The 18,407-nt window shown below is 43.8% G+C and overlaps 1 protein-coding gene across 2 annotated transcripts in view; it reads right to left on the reverse strand.

Annotated features, from left to right (window-relative positions):
• The window catches only part of LOC113888439 (multidrug resistance-associated protein 4-like), a 159,651-nt gene extending 143,284 nt beyond the window's left edge, over positions 1–16,367 (reverse strand). For both annotated transcript variants that reach the window (XM_027535568.1, XM_027535569.1), the window contains exons 1-2: positions 16,255–16,367; positions 15,590–15,710 (exon numbers count right to left, since the gene is read on the reverse strand). In XM_027535568.1, the coding sequence (XP_027391369.1) occupies positions 15,590–15,710; positions 16,255–16,310 (177 nt within the window). In that variant the 5' untranslated portion in view covers positions 16,311–16,367. The remainder of the gene's footprint in view (positions 1–15,589; positions 15,711–16,254) is intronic.
• Between the last annotated feature and the right edge of the window lie 2,040 nt (positions 16,368–18,407).

The raw sequence follows: 18,407 nt of genomic DNA on the forward strand, positions 1-18,407 counted from the left end.
AGTTTTTCTTAATACAAGATTTACTTTTAGCATTAGCAGGTTAAAAATACATTTTGACAAAACGCTACATTCATGGCTAATTTAAAAGAAAAATATACAGATCCACTATCTCCTATAAGACAAGTAGGCAACAGTTTAACCTTATGGCAAAATTTTACATTCAAAGATAGTAAAGCCTTAGTACTTTATGCCTAATACACTGTGGATACTCAGTATAAATATCACAACCAGTGCTTTAGAAGTCATTTGGCACAATACAAGTGAGCCTTAAGATGAATAAAGAAAAAGGTGGCAGAAGAAGAAATCTGCTTCCATATGAATTAGCCTGCAGGCAGCCTACCCCTGTCCCCTGTCCTCTCAATGACCCAGCCCAATAGAAAGTCAACCTGGTTCACATATGGGAGACACACTTTCATCACCTTCTTCAGGAATCTTTGTGAACTGATACCCTGGCACAAACACCCACTCCTTTCCATCCCAAACTCCACATGTCTGTAGATCAAGAGAAAGGAAACCAGCTTCATTTGGAAGGCCATAAAGAAATCAGGCTTGGCAGCTCTGCAGGCTCTCAGCTCCTGAGAGCACAGCCTCACTATGTCTCTACCCTATAGAAGTCAGAATGTTCCTTGGAGTAAAAAATTAAACATGGTGGAGGCCAAACTAAAAAATGATGTCTTCCGTGGCTCTCCATCCACCATCCACTGCAGGTGGGTTGGAAGAAATGTTCCCAATCCTCCCTTCCCCAAGGCTAAACCAATTGACACAAGGTGCACTGAGGCTTCTACCCCGAATAAGACTTAGGAAAGCAAGTTTCTTTTTCAAAGAAAAAGGCAAAGAAACAGCAACACCTACCTACCCTGCCAAACAGCCACTTCACCCCACAACTTACTTCCTCTCTCTAGTCACCCCTTGAAGGTCTCCTTTTCCCCAGCTTCCCTTTCCTTTCCCATCAAGGAAAACCACTCAGTGAATGAAAACCACTCACCTAAAGTAAACATCTCCACCCTCAACATCATTTCCTACACAGACTTCATAAAAGACAAAATGTTAAAAGTTTGAAAGTCTTTCAGGAACAGGGCTTTTTGTTTTTGGCAATCCCACCTTACTAACACAGACGGGATAAGCAACTGACAGGTTTGCTTTGACAGCTCTCTTCTATCTGTCTGAAGCTGAGGAAGCCACATACAAGAGGAAGGGAAGGAGAATCCATAACACCAAACAACAAAAAAACTAAGCATTTTCTTAGCCAACTAGTGCCTGATCAGGATATTTATCAAAAGATGTCCCCATGCCTCATATGGGTGTCTCATTAAACCTCAGCATTCTTGTCTTGTTCTACACACATGCACACACGCATGCACACACACACACGTTCACAGGCTGCACCAACTGCCTCTCCTTCCATGAAGTCAGGGACATTTTCATCTACTACAGAGAATAAAGAGAACACTATTTAGCTGAAGAAGTATAAGTAAGATGATCAGACAGCAGCAAAACGATCAGTTCTGATACATTTCCACCGTGTCCTGTCATCCATCCCAAGAGGCACAGAGACCTCTTGGAAGAGTCCCTCATACAGCAGATTGTCAAACACACTGTTTATAGAGTTTCCTGAGATGGGAATGTGGAGGCCACACAGATAAGCAAAAATGTCAAACTGTACACATGGGCAGTCCCAGCCCAGGTGTCGCCAAGGGCAGTCCAGTGCTGCAGTCACAAACCACCAGAAGCCCAGCAGGAATATCTGCCATCCCCAAATTTCCTGAAATTTATGATTCTTTTTGGGAATCACTGTTGCCTTTTACTCAGCTCTCCATTTGAGCCTAACATCCTTGTAATTACAGGAGAAATAAGAGTAATATCACTCACCAAAGAGAATATGGTTAAGTGCAACAAATCCAGCAAAAAAAAGTAAATAAAGACAGATCGCTACAACCTAAACATATCTGGTTTTTTCTTCGCTGAGAGACAATATTTAATAATTCAGTTGTGGGACTTCCCTGGTGGTCCGGTGGCTAAGATTCCACACTCCCAATGCAACAGACCAGGGTTAGATCCCTGGTCGGGGAACTAGATCCCACATGTGGCAACTAAGACCCAGCACAGACAAATAAATAAATATTAAAAAAAAAAACAGTTTATCAAAAAGCCTCATTAAGGTATAATGCCAGTTTAGGGCCCATACCTTCCACTCATCTGTCAATTCTTTTTTTTTTTTTTTCTTGGTAATGATTTTTCTTTCCTGGGAATAGAAATTTTCAAAAGATAATAAAGGTTTTCAGTCATGACCTGTTACTTTGATCTGATGTAATTTGGGAGGAAAGTCATTTGTTATTCTTAAGCACTATTTTGGGACTTCCTCCAATGGCTCAATGATAAGGAATTCATCTCAATGCAGGAGACACAGGAGATGCAGGTTTGATCCCTAAGTTGGGGAGGTCCTCTAGAGGAGGAAATGGCAACCCACTCCAGTATTCTTGCCTGGAGAATCCCATGGAAAGAGGAGCCTGGTGGGCTACAGTCCTTGGGGTCACAAAGAATCAGACACAACTGAGTAACTGAGTACAAATGCACAAGTTTTCCTCTAACAAGGAGCAGTCATGGTAATTCAGAAAGGTGATTAAAAGTATAACATACAAGGAATTTCCATTCTGGCATAAGTTGCAACTATTGAAAACAGAAAATTGATATTATACTCCATATGAAAAATAACAGCAAGCAAAGAACAATTTTCCAGTAATTTCTCTCAAAAAAAAAAAATTGAAAGCAAAATAGTAAATAACACAAAACTGTGAAAACAAAACCCCAAAGTACATATAGAGAATAAGAATACACATATTAAATACGACTCTTGCAAGCTTCCAGAACACATAGGGCAGAAGTGATTACAGCCCTCAAAGGTAAACTGAGTAAATCCGTCTCCTCCACACATAAGGAAAGGTTAGAGATGAAGAGTCATTTAACAGGACAGCTATCAGCAGCATTTGTAATCTGTGAATATTTCCATTTCTGGCATTTGGTAAAACTGGCTGAGGCAAACCAGGCAAAAGATTTTCCGACTACCAGAAGATTAGTTCCTACATATGCTCAATGCTCCGTTCCAAGTATTATCTCCAAATCAAATAATGGTGTGAATCCCAAGGAAAGGTCCAATTTGAGAAGACTCTGTTTGTCTTGGAGAGTCTCTCAGAGAGGCAAGGAGCGCCTGTGGCTGGGGACACAGACACTGGTGGCAGCATTCCCAGAACCTAACCCCACCACGTGTACACAGGTGTGAGCACACACCACCAAGAAATTCTCTTATCTGCACATTCCCGATTCTCACCTTCAACTAATAAAAGAGAAAACAACTGAGAAAATATTCATTATCAACCAAGCTGCAGCTGCTGCTAAGTCGCTTCAATCTTGTCCAACTTTGTGCGACCCCATAGATGGCAGGCCACCAGGCTCCCCCATCCCTGGGATTCTCCAGGCAAGAACACTGGAGTGGGTTGCCATTTACTTCTCGAATGCATGAAAGTGAAAAGTGAAAGTGAAGTCGTTCAGTCATGTCTGATTCTTAGCGACCCCAAAGACTGCAGCCTACCAGGCTCCTCCGTCCATGGGATTTTCCATGCAAGAATACTGGAGTGGGGTGCCAATGACTTATCCTGTCAACCATGAAACTAACCAAATTAAAATGTTCCTGATAAGTAGTGCAGTTCAGTTCAGTTCAGTTGCTAAGTCATGTCCGACTCTTTGTGACCCCATGAATCGAAGCACGCCAGGCCTCCCTGTCCATCACCAACTCCCGGAGTTCATTCAGACTCACGTCCATCGAGTCAGTGATGCCATCCAGCTTTCTTATCCTGTGTCATCCCCTTCTCCTCCTGCCCCCAATCCCTCCCAGCATCAGAGTCTTTTCCAATGAGTCAACTCTTCACATGAGGTGGCCAAAGTACTGGAGTTTCAGCTTCAGCATCATTCCTTCCAAAGAAATCCCAGGGCTGATCTCCTTCAGAATGGACTGGTTGGATCTCCTTGCAGTCCAAGGGACTCTCAAGACTCTTCTCCAACACCACAGTTCAAAAGCATCAATTCTTCAGCACTCTGCTTTCTTCACAGTCTAACTCTCACATCCATACATGACCACTGGAAAAACCATAGCCTTGACTAGATGGACCTTTGTTGGCAAAGTAATGTCTCTGCTTTTCAATATGCTATCTAGGTTGGTCATAACGTTTCTTCCAAGGAGTAAGCGTCTTTTAATATCATGGCTGCAGTCACCATCTGCGGTGATTTTGGAGCCCCAAAAAATAAAGACTGACACTGTTTCCACTGTTTCCCCATCTATTTCCCATGAAGTGATGGGACCATATGCCATGATCTTTGTTTTCTGAATGTTGAGCTTTAAGCCAACTTTTTCACTCTCCATTTTCACTTTCATCAAGAGGCTTTTTAGTTCCTCTTCAATTTCTTCCATAAGGGTGGTGCCATCTGCATATCTGAGGTTATTGATATTTCTCCCGGCAATCTTGATTCCAGCTTGTGCTTCTTCCAGCACAGCGTTTCTCATGATGTACTCTGCATATAAGGTAAATAAGCAGGGTGACCATATACAGCCTTGACATACTCCTTTTCCTATTTGGAACCAGTCTATTGTTCCATGTCCAGTTCTAACTGTTATTTCCTGACCAGCATATAGGTTTCTCAAGAGGTAGGCCAGGTGGTCTGGTATGTAATCTCTTTCAGAATTCTCCACAGTTTATTGTGATCCACACAGTCAAAGGCTTTGGCATAGTAAATAAGGCAGAAATAGATGTTTTACTGGAACTCTCTTGCTTTTTTGATGATCCAGTGGATGTTGGCCATTTGATCTCGTTCCTCTGCCTTTGCTAAAACCAGCTTGAACTTCTGGAAGTTCATTGTTCATGTATTGCTTAAGCCTGGCTTGGAGAATTTTGAGCATTACTTTACTAGCGTGTGAGATGAGTGCAATTGTGTGGTAGTTTGAGCATTCTTTGGCATTGCCTTTCTTTGGGATTGGAAGGAAAACTGACCTTTTCCAGTCCTTTGGCCACTGCTGAGTTTTCCATATTTGGTGCAGCACTTTCACAGCATCATCTTTCAGGATTTGAAATAGCTCCACTGGAATTCCATCACTTCCACTAGCTTTGTTTGTAGTGATGCTTTCTAAGTCCCACTTGACTTCACATGCCAGGATGTCTGGCTCTAGGTCAGTGATCATACCATCGTGCTTATCTTGGTCATGAAGATCTTTTTTGTACAGTTCTTCTGTGTATTCCTGCCACCTCTTCTTAATATCTGCTACTTCTGTTAGGTCCATACCATTTCTGTCCTTTATCGAGCCTATCTTTGCATGAAATGTTCCCTTGGTATCTCTAATTTTCTTGAAGAGATCTCTAGTCTTTCCCATTCTGTTGTTTTCCTCTATTTCTTTGCACTGATCACTGAGGAAGGCTTTCTTATCTCTTCGTGCTATTCTTTGAAACTCTGCATTCAGATGCTTATATCTTTCTTTTTCTCCTTTGCTTTTCACTTCTCTTCTTTTCACAGGTATTTGTAAGGCCTCCTCAGACAGCCATTTTGCTTTTTTGCATTACTTTTCCATGGGGATGGTCTTGATCACTGTCTCTTGTACAATGTCAGGAACCTCTGTGCATATTTCATCAGGCACTCTGTCTATCAGATCTAGGCCCCTAAATCTATTTCTCACTTCCACTGTATAATCATAAGGGATTTGATTTAGGTCATACCTGAATGGTCTAGTGGTTTTCCCTACTTTCTTCAACTTAAGTCTGAATTTGGCAATAAGGAGTTCATGATCTGAGCAACAGTCATCTCCCAGTCTTATTTTTGGTGACTCTATAGAGCTTCTCCACCTTTGGCTGCATAGAATATAATCAATCTGATTTCCATGTTGACCATCTGGTGATGTCCATATGTAGAGCCTTCTCTTGTGTTTTTGGAAGAGGGTGTTTGCTATGACCAGTGCATTTTCTTGGCAAAACTCTATTAGTCTTTGCCCTGCTTCATTCCTTATTCCAAGGCCAAATTTGCCTGTTACTCCAGGTGTTTCTTGATTTCCTACTTTTGCACTCCAGTCCCCTATAATGAAAAGGACATCTTTTTGGGTGTTAGTTCTAAAAGGTCTTGTAGGTCTTCATAGAACTGTTCAACTTCAGCTTCTTCAGCATTATGGTTGGGGCATAGACTTGGATTACTGTGATACTGAATGGTTTGCCTTGGAAACAAACAGAGATCATTCTGTCGTTTTTGAGACTGCATCCAAGTACTGCATTTCAGATTCTTTTGTTGACCATAATGGCTACTCCATTTCTTCTGAGGGATTCCTGCCCGTAGTAGTAGATATAATGGTCATCTGAGTTAAATTCACACGTTCCAGTCCATTTGAGTTCGCTGATTCCTAGAATGTCAATGTTCACTCTTGCCATCTCCTGTTTGACCACTTCCAATTTGCCTTGATTCATGGACCTAACATTCCAGGTTTCTATGCAATATTGCTCTTTACAGCATTGGACCTTGCTTCTATCACCAGTCACATACACAACAAGGTGTGGTTTTTGCTTTGGCTCCAACCCTTTATTCTTTCTGGAATTATTTCTCCACTGATCTCCAGTAGTATATTGGGCACCTACTGACCTGGGGAGGTCCTCTTTAAGTATCCTATCATTTTGCCTTTTCATACTGTTCATGGGGTTCTCAAGGCAAGAATACTGAAGTGGTTTGCCATTCCCTTCTCCAGTGGACCACATTCTGTCAGACCTCTCCACCATGACCCGCCTGTCTTGGGTGGCCCCATGGGCATGGTTTAGTTTCATTGAGTTAGGCAAGGCTGTGGTCTTAGTGTGATTAGATTGACTAGTTTTCTGTGATTATGGTTTCAGTGTGTCTGCCCTCTGATGCCCTCTTGCAACACCTACCATCTTACTTGGGTTTTCCTTACCTTGGACATGGAGTATCTCTTCACAGCAGCTCCAGTAAAGTGCAGCCACTGCTCCTTATCTTGGACGAGGGGTATCTCCTCACCGCTGCCCCTCCTGACCTTGAATGTGGAATAGCTCCTCTAGGCCCTCCTGTGCCCGTGCAGCCACTGCTCCTTGGACGTGGGGTTGCTCCTCCCAGCCGCTGCCCCTGGCCTCGTGCATGGGGTAGCTCCTCTCAGCTGCTCCTGCGCTGTCGCAGCCTGGCACTCTCGGCTGCCGGCCCTGACCTCGGACGCTGGGTAGCATCCCCTTGATAAGCAGGAACAGGGTCAAACACTGCCCCCTTAAACCCTTTCCCTTCGACATCAATCTATGACCACATGTATATTCTTTCCACAAACCAATTGAGCGTATAGTTTTATTCTTTCACAAGAATTCTTCACAAATCTGAAATCATAAAGGATCTTTAAAAGAACTGAATTTAATACCACCACATCCATTATTCAGGATTATCTGAGAGTCTGAGTCTCTGAGGCAGACTTTTTATTTGGGGCATACAATGTGGCATGCAGAATCTTAGTTCCCTGACCAGGGATCAAAAACCTTGGCATCTACTATGGAGAACAGTGTGGAGATTCCTTAAAAAAACTGGAAATAGAATTGCCATATGACCCACCAATACCACTGCTGTATATACACACTGAGGAAGCCAGAATTGGAAGAGATACATGTACCCCCAATGTTCATTACAGCACTGTTTACGATAGCTAGACATGGAAGCAACCTAGATGTCCATTGGCAGATGAATGGATAAGGAAGTTGTGGTATATATCCACAACAGAATATTACTCAGCTATAAAAAAGAATGTATTTCAACTGGATGCTTGGGGCTAGTGCACTGGGATGACCCAGAGGGATGGTATGGGGAGGGAGGAGGGAGGAGGGTTCAGGATGGGGAACACATGTATACCTGTGGTGGATTCATTTTGATATTTGGCAAAACTAATACAATTATGTAAAGTTTAAAAATAAAATAAAATAAAAAAATGTAGAGAGAGAAAAAAAAAGAATGTGTTTGTGTCAGTTCTAATGAGGTGGATGAAACTAGGGCCTATTATACAGAATGAAGTAAGTCAGAAAGAGAAATTCCAGTACAGTATATTAATGCATATATATGGAATTTAGAAAGACAGTAACATCAACCCTATATGCAAGACAGCAAAAGATATACAGATGTAAAGAAGAGACTTTTGGACTATGTGGGAGAAGGAGAGGGCAGGATGATATGGGAGCATAGCATTGAAACATATATATTACCATATGTAAAACAGATGACCAGTGCAAGTTGATTCATGAAGCAGAGCACTCAAAGCTGGTGCTCTGGACAAGCCAGAGTGATGGGGGAGGGAGGAAGGTAGGAGGGGTAGGAGGGGGATTCTGGATGGGAGAACACATGTACACACCCATGGCTGATTCATGTTGATATTTGGCAAAACCACCACAATATTGTAAAGCAATTAGTCTCCAATTAAAATAAATAAGTTAAAATTCATTTTGATATTTGGCAAAACTAATACAATTTTGTAAAGTTTAAAAATAAAATAAAATTAAAAAAAAACAACAACAACAACACCAAAACAAAAAACAAAAAAACCCTGGCATCTGCACTGGGGACATGGAGTCTTAACCAGTAAACTGCTAGGGAAGCTCAAGGCAGACATTTAGTGGTAGAGTCCTTGGTATTCAGCCTCAGGAAAGCACCTGACAGTGGGTCCCACCTGTTGCTTCTTAGGGTAACTTCTTGCAGGGTTAGCTTAGATGCTAGAACTTCTGAGTGGGTAGAATTCCTTCTCCACCTTAATGCACTTGAAACATTTCTCACACAACTTCCCCATATCTCATTCATGGGGAAAAAAAAAACACAAAAATAGAAACAAACTATCAAAGTTTTACCAAACGCTTGACTGAGACATATAAGCAGAAAAGAATGGGCTTGTAAGAAAAAACCAATAGACAGAATCTTTAGAACTGGGTGAAAGGTGACAAAATGTAGAGTTGAGAAAAAACCAAAGACAAGGAGGAAAAGCAGTGAACCTGTGGAAATCATAACCATCAGGATTCCAGACATACTAGCCTTCACTCGTCTCTTACACACTGGTCTTCATCCTGACCACACCTAAGCATCACCTGGGAGGGGACTGGTGTACTCTGACACCCAAGACCCAGCCTCCAGAAACTGGTTTAGGTTCAACTGATTAGGGTGGAGAAGGTTCTCCCTGTAGATTCTGGATGCGGAAACTAACCGCATGTAAGTATCTGCTAACCTCCACTCTCGCACTGTAATGGCATCTGAGCCTGGAATGGCTGCAGACCTAATCTGCAGGAATTACAAGGAATTACAATGATCACAAAGACTTTTTACCAGAGTTCCATTGCACATTTCATGCTTCCAGAAAAGTCCAGAGATTACAGTATTAAAATTGAAAATTTTCATTCTGCACAGTTGGAAAAATAACATGTTCAGAAAAAAACTATATTTAAGAAACATTAATAAAAAGATGAGTCAAAATTAGCCTGGAAAGTTATCTATAAAAGGAGAAGAAGAATTAGAATAGAGCTAACAATGATATCAGACTTCTTTAAGTAACCTTTTCTTGATTTTGGAATCATGAAAACATTATACAGAATTATGATTATAAAATAACTAAATTTTTAAAAAGCAATTCCTAAAATTTTAGAGTAAAATTACATATACCTAAATATATACACCCATCCTGTTGGTTTGCAGAGCCATACAAAAAAGAACTATCAAAAGTGATTTGAAACAAAATAATTTAAAAACACATTCGCTGCGTGATACACCCAAATGAACACAGTATGAACTCCAAAAAAAAAATAAAAAATATTAGATTGGTCTCAAAAGTCACTTTATAAGGTACAACAAATGAATAATTATGTTGATATCATTGAGAATTGGGCTTAGACATTGGACAAAGAGAATAGATGATGGGGGAAAAGAGACATGCAAGAAAAATAACAACAAACTGGAAAATTCTGAAAGAGATGGGAATATCAGACCACCTGACCTGCCTCTTGAGAAACCCATACACAGGTCAGGAAGCAACAGTTATAACTGGACATGGAACAACAGACTGTTTCCAAATTGGAAAAGGAGTACGTCAAGGCTGTATATTGTCATCCTGCTTATTTAACTTATATGCAGAATACATCATGAGAAATGCTGGGCTGGAAGAAACACAAGCTGGAATCAAGATTTCCGGGAGAAATATCAATAACCTCAGGTATGCAGATGACATCACCCTTATGGCAGAAAGTGAAGAACAACTAAACAGCCTCTTGATGAAAGTTAAAGAGGAGAGTGAAAAAGTTGGCTTAAAGCTCAACATTCAGAAGACTAAGATCATGGCATCCGGTCCCATCACTTCATGGGAAATAGATGGGGAAACAGTGGAAACAGTGTCAGACTTTATTTTTGGGGGGCTCCAAAATCACTGCAGATGGTGACTGCAGCCATGAAATTAAAAGATGCTTATTTGGAAGGAAGGTTATGTCCAACCTAGAAGGCATATTAAAAAGCAGAGACATTACTTTGTCAACAAAGGTCCATCTAGTCAAGGCTATGGTTTTTCCAGTAGTCATGTATGGATGTGAGAGTTGGACTGTGAAGAAAGCTGAGTGCCGAATAATTGATGCTTTTGAACTGTGGTGTTGGAGAAGACTCTTGAGAGTCCCTTGGACTGCAAGGAGATCCAACCAGTCCATTCTAAAGGAGATCAGTCCTAGGTGTTCTTTGGAAGGACTGATGCTGAAGCTGAAACTCCCATACTTTGGCCACCTCATGCGAAGAGTTGACTCACTGGAAAAGACTGATGCTGGGATAGATTGAGGGCAGGAGGAGAAGGGGATGACAGAGGATGAGATGGCTGGATAGCATCACCAACTTGATGGACATGAGTTTGGGTGAACTCTGGGAGTTGGTGATAGACAGGGAGGCCTCACATGCTGCAGTTCATGGGGTTGCAAAAAGTCGGACACAACTGAGTGACTGAATTGAACTGAAGTTTTTATGGTGACAGTTGGTAACTAAAATTACTATGTACTATATCAAATATTAAATCACTAATGATGTATACCAGAAACTAATAAAACTTTGTAAGCCAATCATACTTCAATTAAAAAAATTCTTTTAATTTTGCAATAAAATCTTACATATACTTAGAAAAAGAAAAGAAAATGGATTGAAAAGCATCACCCTCATTTGTAACTCAAGGTCATCACGGTGGCTATTACTGACACCTAAGGGCTAACACGATGCTCTCAGGAACCAGCAGGGCACACAGCAGGTCTGCTCTGCAGGTCCCCGTCCACTTGGCTCAAGGCCCCCTCCTCCTTTCCCTTGCTGTGTGGTCCTCAGTGGTTGCTCTCAGCCCACAGTATCTTTGCCACCAGCAGCCACTCTTCAGCCTCCTGGGTTGAGCAAAGTAAGGGACACATGGAAGAAAGGACTGGAAATAAATGCAAAGACCACTCAGCTCCTGGGGAAAAAGCTGTGAGTTGAGGCATAAAGCCCACTGTGGGAAACAGAGGATTCTGTTTACTTCCTGCCCATCAGCTGAGCTCCAAAGTGAAGATTTACACAAACATGTGCTTCCCAACCTCCACCTGGACCAGAGACCATCAGTAAAAGTGGCCTCAGACAAAGGACAAGTGACCAGACAAGACCAAGCCACTTTTTAGGGTCCTGGGAAAAGGACATAACTCCCAGCCACTCCTCCCCTCTCAGAGGAAGGGACTGGGTGAACCCACTCTGGCTCTCTGAGGTCACCCCACTTACACACCAGCAGTGGAGACCTCACCTCTCAGAGAGAAGTGCTAATGACTTGGGGAGGTGGTCTCTGTGACTCAGGCCCAGGCAGAGGCTTCAGGCTCCTCCTCTCCATCCTGAGGGACCCAGGCAGGCAGAGACCTGTCCTCTCCACCCTCAGTACCCGTGGAGGTGCACACAGGGGCCAGGAGTGCTGGGAGCTCTCTGGCTGTTCTGTTCTAATTAGGGGTGACCAGCAAGTGCTCCACAGCCTGGTACTTGTTTCTCTGAGGAGTAGAGATACTCCTCACTTCTCATAGGACAGAGGTTTTTGAATCTCAAAATCCTGAAACCTAAAAGCCTCACCCTACTGGCGTCATCCTGTTTTTTCCCACTGGTGCCGCCAGGAGTACCTGGGAGGCCCTGCTCGTGCTGTGGGTGGAAGGAACACACTGCTTGGGACCATGGATGATCCACGGGGCATGCTGTGCACCCAAGGAATTGAAAGAGGGCTGGAGGTCACCAAGGAAACACGTTTGTGTTTTACAGACTTCTGGGTTGAATTTACATTTTCCACTGTCTAAAATACAAAGACCAACAAGCAGTACAGATAGATCACAACATGGGAAGTTGCTTCATAAAATCAGTTATTTAACTAAGTAGCACTGCTACTAGTACTAGCAGTACTACCACACAGATGAGCCCCTACATTCAAGGTCCTCTACTCCCCACTTCTCCACCATGACCACCCAAAAACCAATCTCCTAAAAGAGAGGCTGGAGCTCTATCACTTGTACCTTATGCAGCCCCTAGGGACCTTTATGGACCCTCAGGTGGCTCAGATGGTAAACAGTCTGCCTCTAATTCAGGAAACCCGGGTTTGACACCCGGGTCAAGAGGGATGGTATGGGGAGGGAGGAGGGAGGAGGGTTCAGGATGGGGAACACATGTATACCTGTGACGGATTCATTTTGATATTTGGCAAAACTAATACAATTATGTAAAGTTTAAAAATAAAATAAAATTTAAAAAAAAGAAGATCCTCTGGAGAAGTAACCCACTCCAGTATTCTTGCCTGGAGAATTCCATGGGCAGAGGAGCCTGGCAGGCTACAGTCCATGGGGTAGTAAAGAGTCGGACACGACTGAGCAACTAACACTTTCACTTTCAGTAGGATGTATTCCAGGGCTGGACAACTTTGAAACCAACACTCCCAGCACCACAGTGGGGCAGATTCGCTCTCAGGAAGAACTCCAGATCCTGCAGGCTCTCTCTCTATGTCTGCTTCTCCCATGAGCTGCCGTAGCCAAGAACCAAAGCTCATATTAGGATGGAATCCATCCAAGGCTTAGCGACCCCACCCAAGGAGCCAACAGCCCAGGACAGCAAGAAAAACCAGCAGCTCAGTTCAAACCCAGCCACATGGTCTATGCTTTGAGACCCACTTGACTTTAAGCTTCTTTAGCATCCAGTACCAAAGAGAAACTAGAGAACCAGGGGCAGCAGAGAAAGACCTGCTCCAGGATATGATCAGACATTAAACCTGGAGACCACTCGTCCAACCAGGCACCTGGCATGAGCCACAGGCAGACACCAAGGCCCCAGGGTTTCCTGATAAACAGAATTCATGAGAGCGCTGCTGTGTGAGGTCAGGAAATCCTGTACAAACAGGCCACACCAGCATGCCAACTGTGTATTTCAAACAGACTTACTGTGACTATGTGGAAATTCCATGACTGGGACAGCTGCACACAGGACAAAGAAGGGCTGGGGCAGCCTGACGGGCTCCTGCTCCCTCTCCCACCCCCTGCCCTTCACAAGGCACTGCAGTAGCTAGATGGTCATTGCCCTCTCTAAGGTGGCACCCTGCCCCACATACCTGTCCCACCCTCTGGCACAATGCCCAATCCACTTCTCTCATCAATGAGAACTCCATCCCCCAGGACCATCCAGTAACCTGGGAGCTGACAGATTCTCTCTCTCCAGTTGTGTGGGGTGGACTTCACCTGCCCAGCTGCCCACTGCCTGCAGTGCCCTTCAGCACAGCACAGCCTTTAAACAAGAGCCATGCCACCCGCCTGTAAACCACCTGGCCCACCCACCTCACCCCCAACACGATGGACTGAGGACAGCTCACCACCTTCTCCACCTAAAACACCCCTTTTACAGCAGCTGCATCTTCCATCCCTCCTGCTCTCACACACTCACAGACTGCCCGTGCCCCTAAGGCAGCGCTAAGGGACCATGGAGAGCACGAGCCACCCAGGAGGGCCTGCAGCAAACCCCCAGCAGGCTCAGCCAGAACAGGGGGCTGACAGCACTGTGTCCCCAGGTGGATTGTCCTCTGGGGGATCTTGACCCAGGATCTTCAGGGTCATGGAGGTTACTGAGTTCACAGCTTTCTGTCTTTAGTTTTCCCTGCACATCCTCTCCTCCACCCTCTGCCAATGCCAGGCTACCAAGATCCCCCTTCAACCAGCAAACCACCCCCACAGCCAGGATGGAAACCAGCATGGAGGGTGCACAGAATTCATGGTGAAGTTGAAGCTTCTCCCACGTAGGGGTCTGGCCTGGATGACCTGGCCTATGAGGAGGGGCACCCTAGGGAAGGGTGTGCCAGGGACACCCCAGGGAAGAGCTCTTGGACGCTCTGGCAGCTCCAGCCCAGATGCAAGGCCCCAGGTTCTGTTCCACAGGAACAGGATGATCCTTTCTTAGAAAGCATTTATCAGATGTGACCCGGAAAAGTCAACAATTACTTGCTGAGCACCTGTAAAATGTCTTACATTATTCTGGACTGGACTCCAAGTTTGAGTGAGTAATAGTTGCTCAGTCGTGTCCAACTCTTTGCGATCCCCTGAACTGGAGCATGCCAGGATCCTCTGTTCATGGAATTCTTCAGGAAAAAATACTGGAGTGGATTGCCATTTCCTTCTCCAGGGTACCTTCCTGACCCAGGGACTGAACATGGATCTCCTGCATTGCAGGCAGATTCTTCTGAGCACCAGGGAAGCCTACTATTAAGAGACATTTCTAAGTATAAGGGCAGGTCAATTTAAAAAGTATAAGAAGATATGTGTTTGACTTTATCTTACAATCTACAGGCAATACATTAGAATATGTAATGAATCCATACACCTTTTCCAAAGGAATACCCGAGACAGAAGCAGCAATAAAGTTACAAATGACAGTCATCAATCAGATGAAATAATTATGATGAAGCTTGTCTCTCTCAAAGAGATGGGGACTGGGCAAGTGGTCAGGAAAGAAATATAATGTGCTTTTAACTTTGTATGAAAAATAATGTTCAGTTCCATGTTGCTGAGCATAGTTCTGTTGTTGCCACATAAATCCTGTACTTCAAATTACTGTCCCAATGCTTTGTTAAAACTCTGCTTCTGGGCTTTGTTTTGGAATCTGTTACATTTGTTGCCATCTTCTCATCTCTGACCTCTGAAGTTTACTTCCTCCAAACCACAGGACACATATTCCCTGAGGTTGTAAGATATTCTTTTGGTCCAGGATCACTCAGCATTTATACTGAGCACCAAGAACATCCTAACATGGTATAAAATATCTTTCCTTTCCGGTGCTATCTTTCCATTACACTATGTTTTGATCATTAATCCCCAGAGGTCAAGTCTTTTAAGCACCTGTCTGTCCTAAAGAGAAATGCAACCGCTGATCTACATCATGATTCCTAGATGAGATTTACTCTTGGACCTTAAACCACTGTCCTCTCCCCGCCTCAGTCCATCCATCTGAGGACTGACTCACATACACTGAAATGCAAAGCACTGTATGGAAAAGCTTTTACCTCAAGAAATGTTAACATTCCCCAAACTAAGTAGGATTTCCCGTAGCACTTTATGATTGCTTTCATTAAAGAAGGCTCCCGTGCATCTTTCTGGGCTCTCAACACTTCTTGATCCCAGTACCTGTGAAGAGAGACAAAGCACAGTGAGGAACAGCCCTGCCGCAGGAAAACAGGGGAGGGACAGAGCAGAGGATAAGTCTTCACTACAGGGTGCTCCGTGGCTGCCCATAGATGCTGGCTAACTGCTCGCAGGCTCCTGAAAGATGAGCGGTGCAGACACTGAAGCACCAGGAAAAGCACCAGACCAGGTCTTCAGAGAAAAGTCCCAGATTCTAGAAACAAGTTCCTGCTAAGCTTTGCTGAACTCACAGGTCATGAGCAGTTCAGAAGGGCAGACACTGTCCTCCATGGACCCCATCTCTTGGACAGAGCTAGGTCTCCAGGGCCATGGCTGTGGGCTCCCTCCACATCCACTCACACAGGGAATACAGGCTCCCCCAACCTCCAAAGTGGGCTAAGCCTGGGATCAGCATGAAGGGCTGACAGTTCAGTGTCAGGGAAGGAGGCTCAGAAGACCCCAGAGGAAGGCAAAGCTCTGGCTACACCTTTAGCCACACGTGGAAATTCTCACTCTCCCTCCCCTTCTCCCTCCTGCCTGGGCTTACCCTTGCAGCTCTTCTCCGAGGTGCTGGGAGCGATCTTCTGGAAGCACTGAGTACATGTCATTTGCTTCTAATTTCCGTTTGTGACCAATTTTAAAACAAGGGGTTTAGCCACCTGTTAAAAATTAAAAGGAAAGTGACATATATCCAAATTACACATCTTTGTCTAATTATTATCCTACATTCATGGATATTGTTTTTTAAAAAACTACATTTTAAATATACAAAGAGGTAGGGAGAAAATTAGACATATGCTTACAAACCATATAAACACACATATTAGGGTGTCGGTAAGTCACTCTGGTGGAGAAGGCAATGGCACCCCACTCCAGTACTCTTACCTGGAAAATCCCATGGACGGAGGAGCCTGGAAGACTGCAGTCCATGGGGTCACTGAGGGTCAGACACGACTGAGCGACTTCACTTTCACTTTTCACTTTCATGCATTGGAGAAGGAAATGGCAACCCACTCCAGTGATCTTGCCTGGAGAATCCCAGGGATGGGGGAGCCTGGTGGGCTGCCGTCTATGGGGTCGCACAGAGTCAGACACGACTGAAGTGACTTAGCAGCAAGTCACTCTGGCTTACACACAATATAACTTAACTAAAATACCCTGTTTGTGTTCTACTGAACATACATTGTACATCTACTTTAATTATTAAGAAAATACATTTAGAAATCAAATACAGTTCCCTTGGTTCGGGGAGCACAGATAGAGCTGAATGACCATTGTGGATAAGGCTGTAGATGCATTCCTGTATTACCAAGCACTTAAATTTTCTGAACTGTATTAGACTCAAGGATTTTGGCTGTTGTTGTTTAGTGGCTAAGTCGTGTCTGACTGGTTTTGTGACCCATGGATTGCAGCCCTCCAGGCTCCTCTGTTCATGAGATTTCCCAGGCAAGGATACTGGAGTGGGTTGCCATTTCTCCTCAGAGGATCTTCTTGGCTCAGGGATCGAACCTGTGTCTCCTGCAATGGCAGGTGGATTCTTTAACCACTGAGCCACCAGGGGAAGCCCACCAGACTCAAGAATGCCTCCAGTCATATCACATAAAATGTGACCTTGTGGTCTCAAGACCTCCTTGAAAGTGAAAGTGAAGTCGCTCAGATCGTGTCCAACTCTTTGCGACCCCGTGGACTGTAGCCTCTGTCCATGTGATTGTCCAGGCAAGAATACTGGAGTGGGTTGCCATTTCCTTCTCCAGGGAATCTTACCAACTCAGGGATCAAACCAGGTTCTCCCGCATTGTAGCAGATGCTTAACCTCTGAGCCACCAGGGAAGCACGACCCAAGACCTCCTTAGTTCAACTAATAACACAAATGAAATTTGCAGGGGATCACGTTACAATACAACACACTGAGTCCAACAGGCTCTGGACCTGACCTCCTTACGGCCCTGTCAGACTCCCCTCACAAGAGCCTCTTTCTGACCCTGACCTCTGAAGATGTCCTAAAGATAAGTAACATCTTTCCAACTAACTTCATATGTTGATTTTCTTATCGTCCTCCTATAATTAAAGCAGAAATTGCTAGACAGTGTAAGACTTCTTTTAATTCAATTTTTAATCCCTTTTTTAATTTCAATTTTTCTCTTCTCAAGTAGGCATCTCACTCTTTGTTCCAATTTCCAGTCATTCAGAGGAATGCCTCCCTGGTCTGGAAGGTCATAAGCATTCAGATCCAGGAAAAGACAATCACTAACTGCTGTCCAGTTTATCAAGGGGAAAAAACAAAAAACAAAAAAACCCTAACTCCAAGAAACCATTAGCTCTTAAACATACATTTGGTCCCTAAATAATGGTCTGGGGTCTTGAGAAAGGGTTGAGGGATGGCGTTGCAATGTCTAGAGAACTGAGAAACTGGGGGATCCAAGAAAGCCATAAATTGGACAAACTGGACATTGTGACGTTTAAATTAATTGGTCAAAATCGCGTATATTAACTCATGAGTCAACCAAAAACATACAGGTCATACTAAAAGATATAAAACTGCTATATCCTTGCCTTTTGGGGCTCTTCACCCCCTCATCAGTGTCTATGCTGAGGACTTTGTATCTCTGTCTTCTAAAATAACTTTGCCTGTGTGTTTCCAAGTTCCCAGAATTCATTCTTGTGGCTCTGTGAATAGAACTCAGGTTTCATGTTTCATTA

This window comes from Bos indicus x Bos taurus, unplaced genomic scaffold (genome assembly GCF_003369695.1).
Source record: "Bos indicus x Bos taurus breed Angus x Brahman F1 hybrid unplaced genomic scaffold, Bos_hybrid_MaternalHap_v2.0 SuperScaffold_100135, whole genome shotgun sequence".
NCBI lineage: Eukaryota > Metazoa > Chordata > Mammalia > Artiodactyla > Bovidae > Bos > Bos indicus x Bos taurus.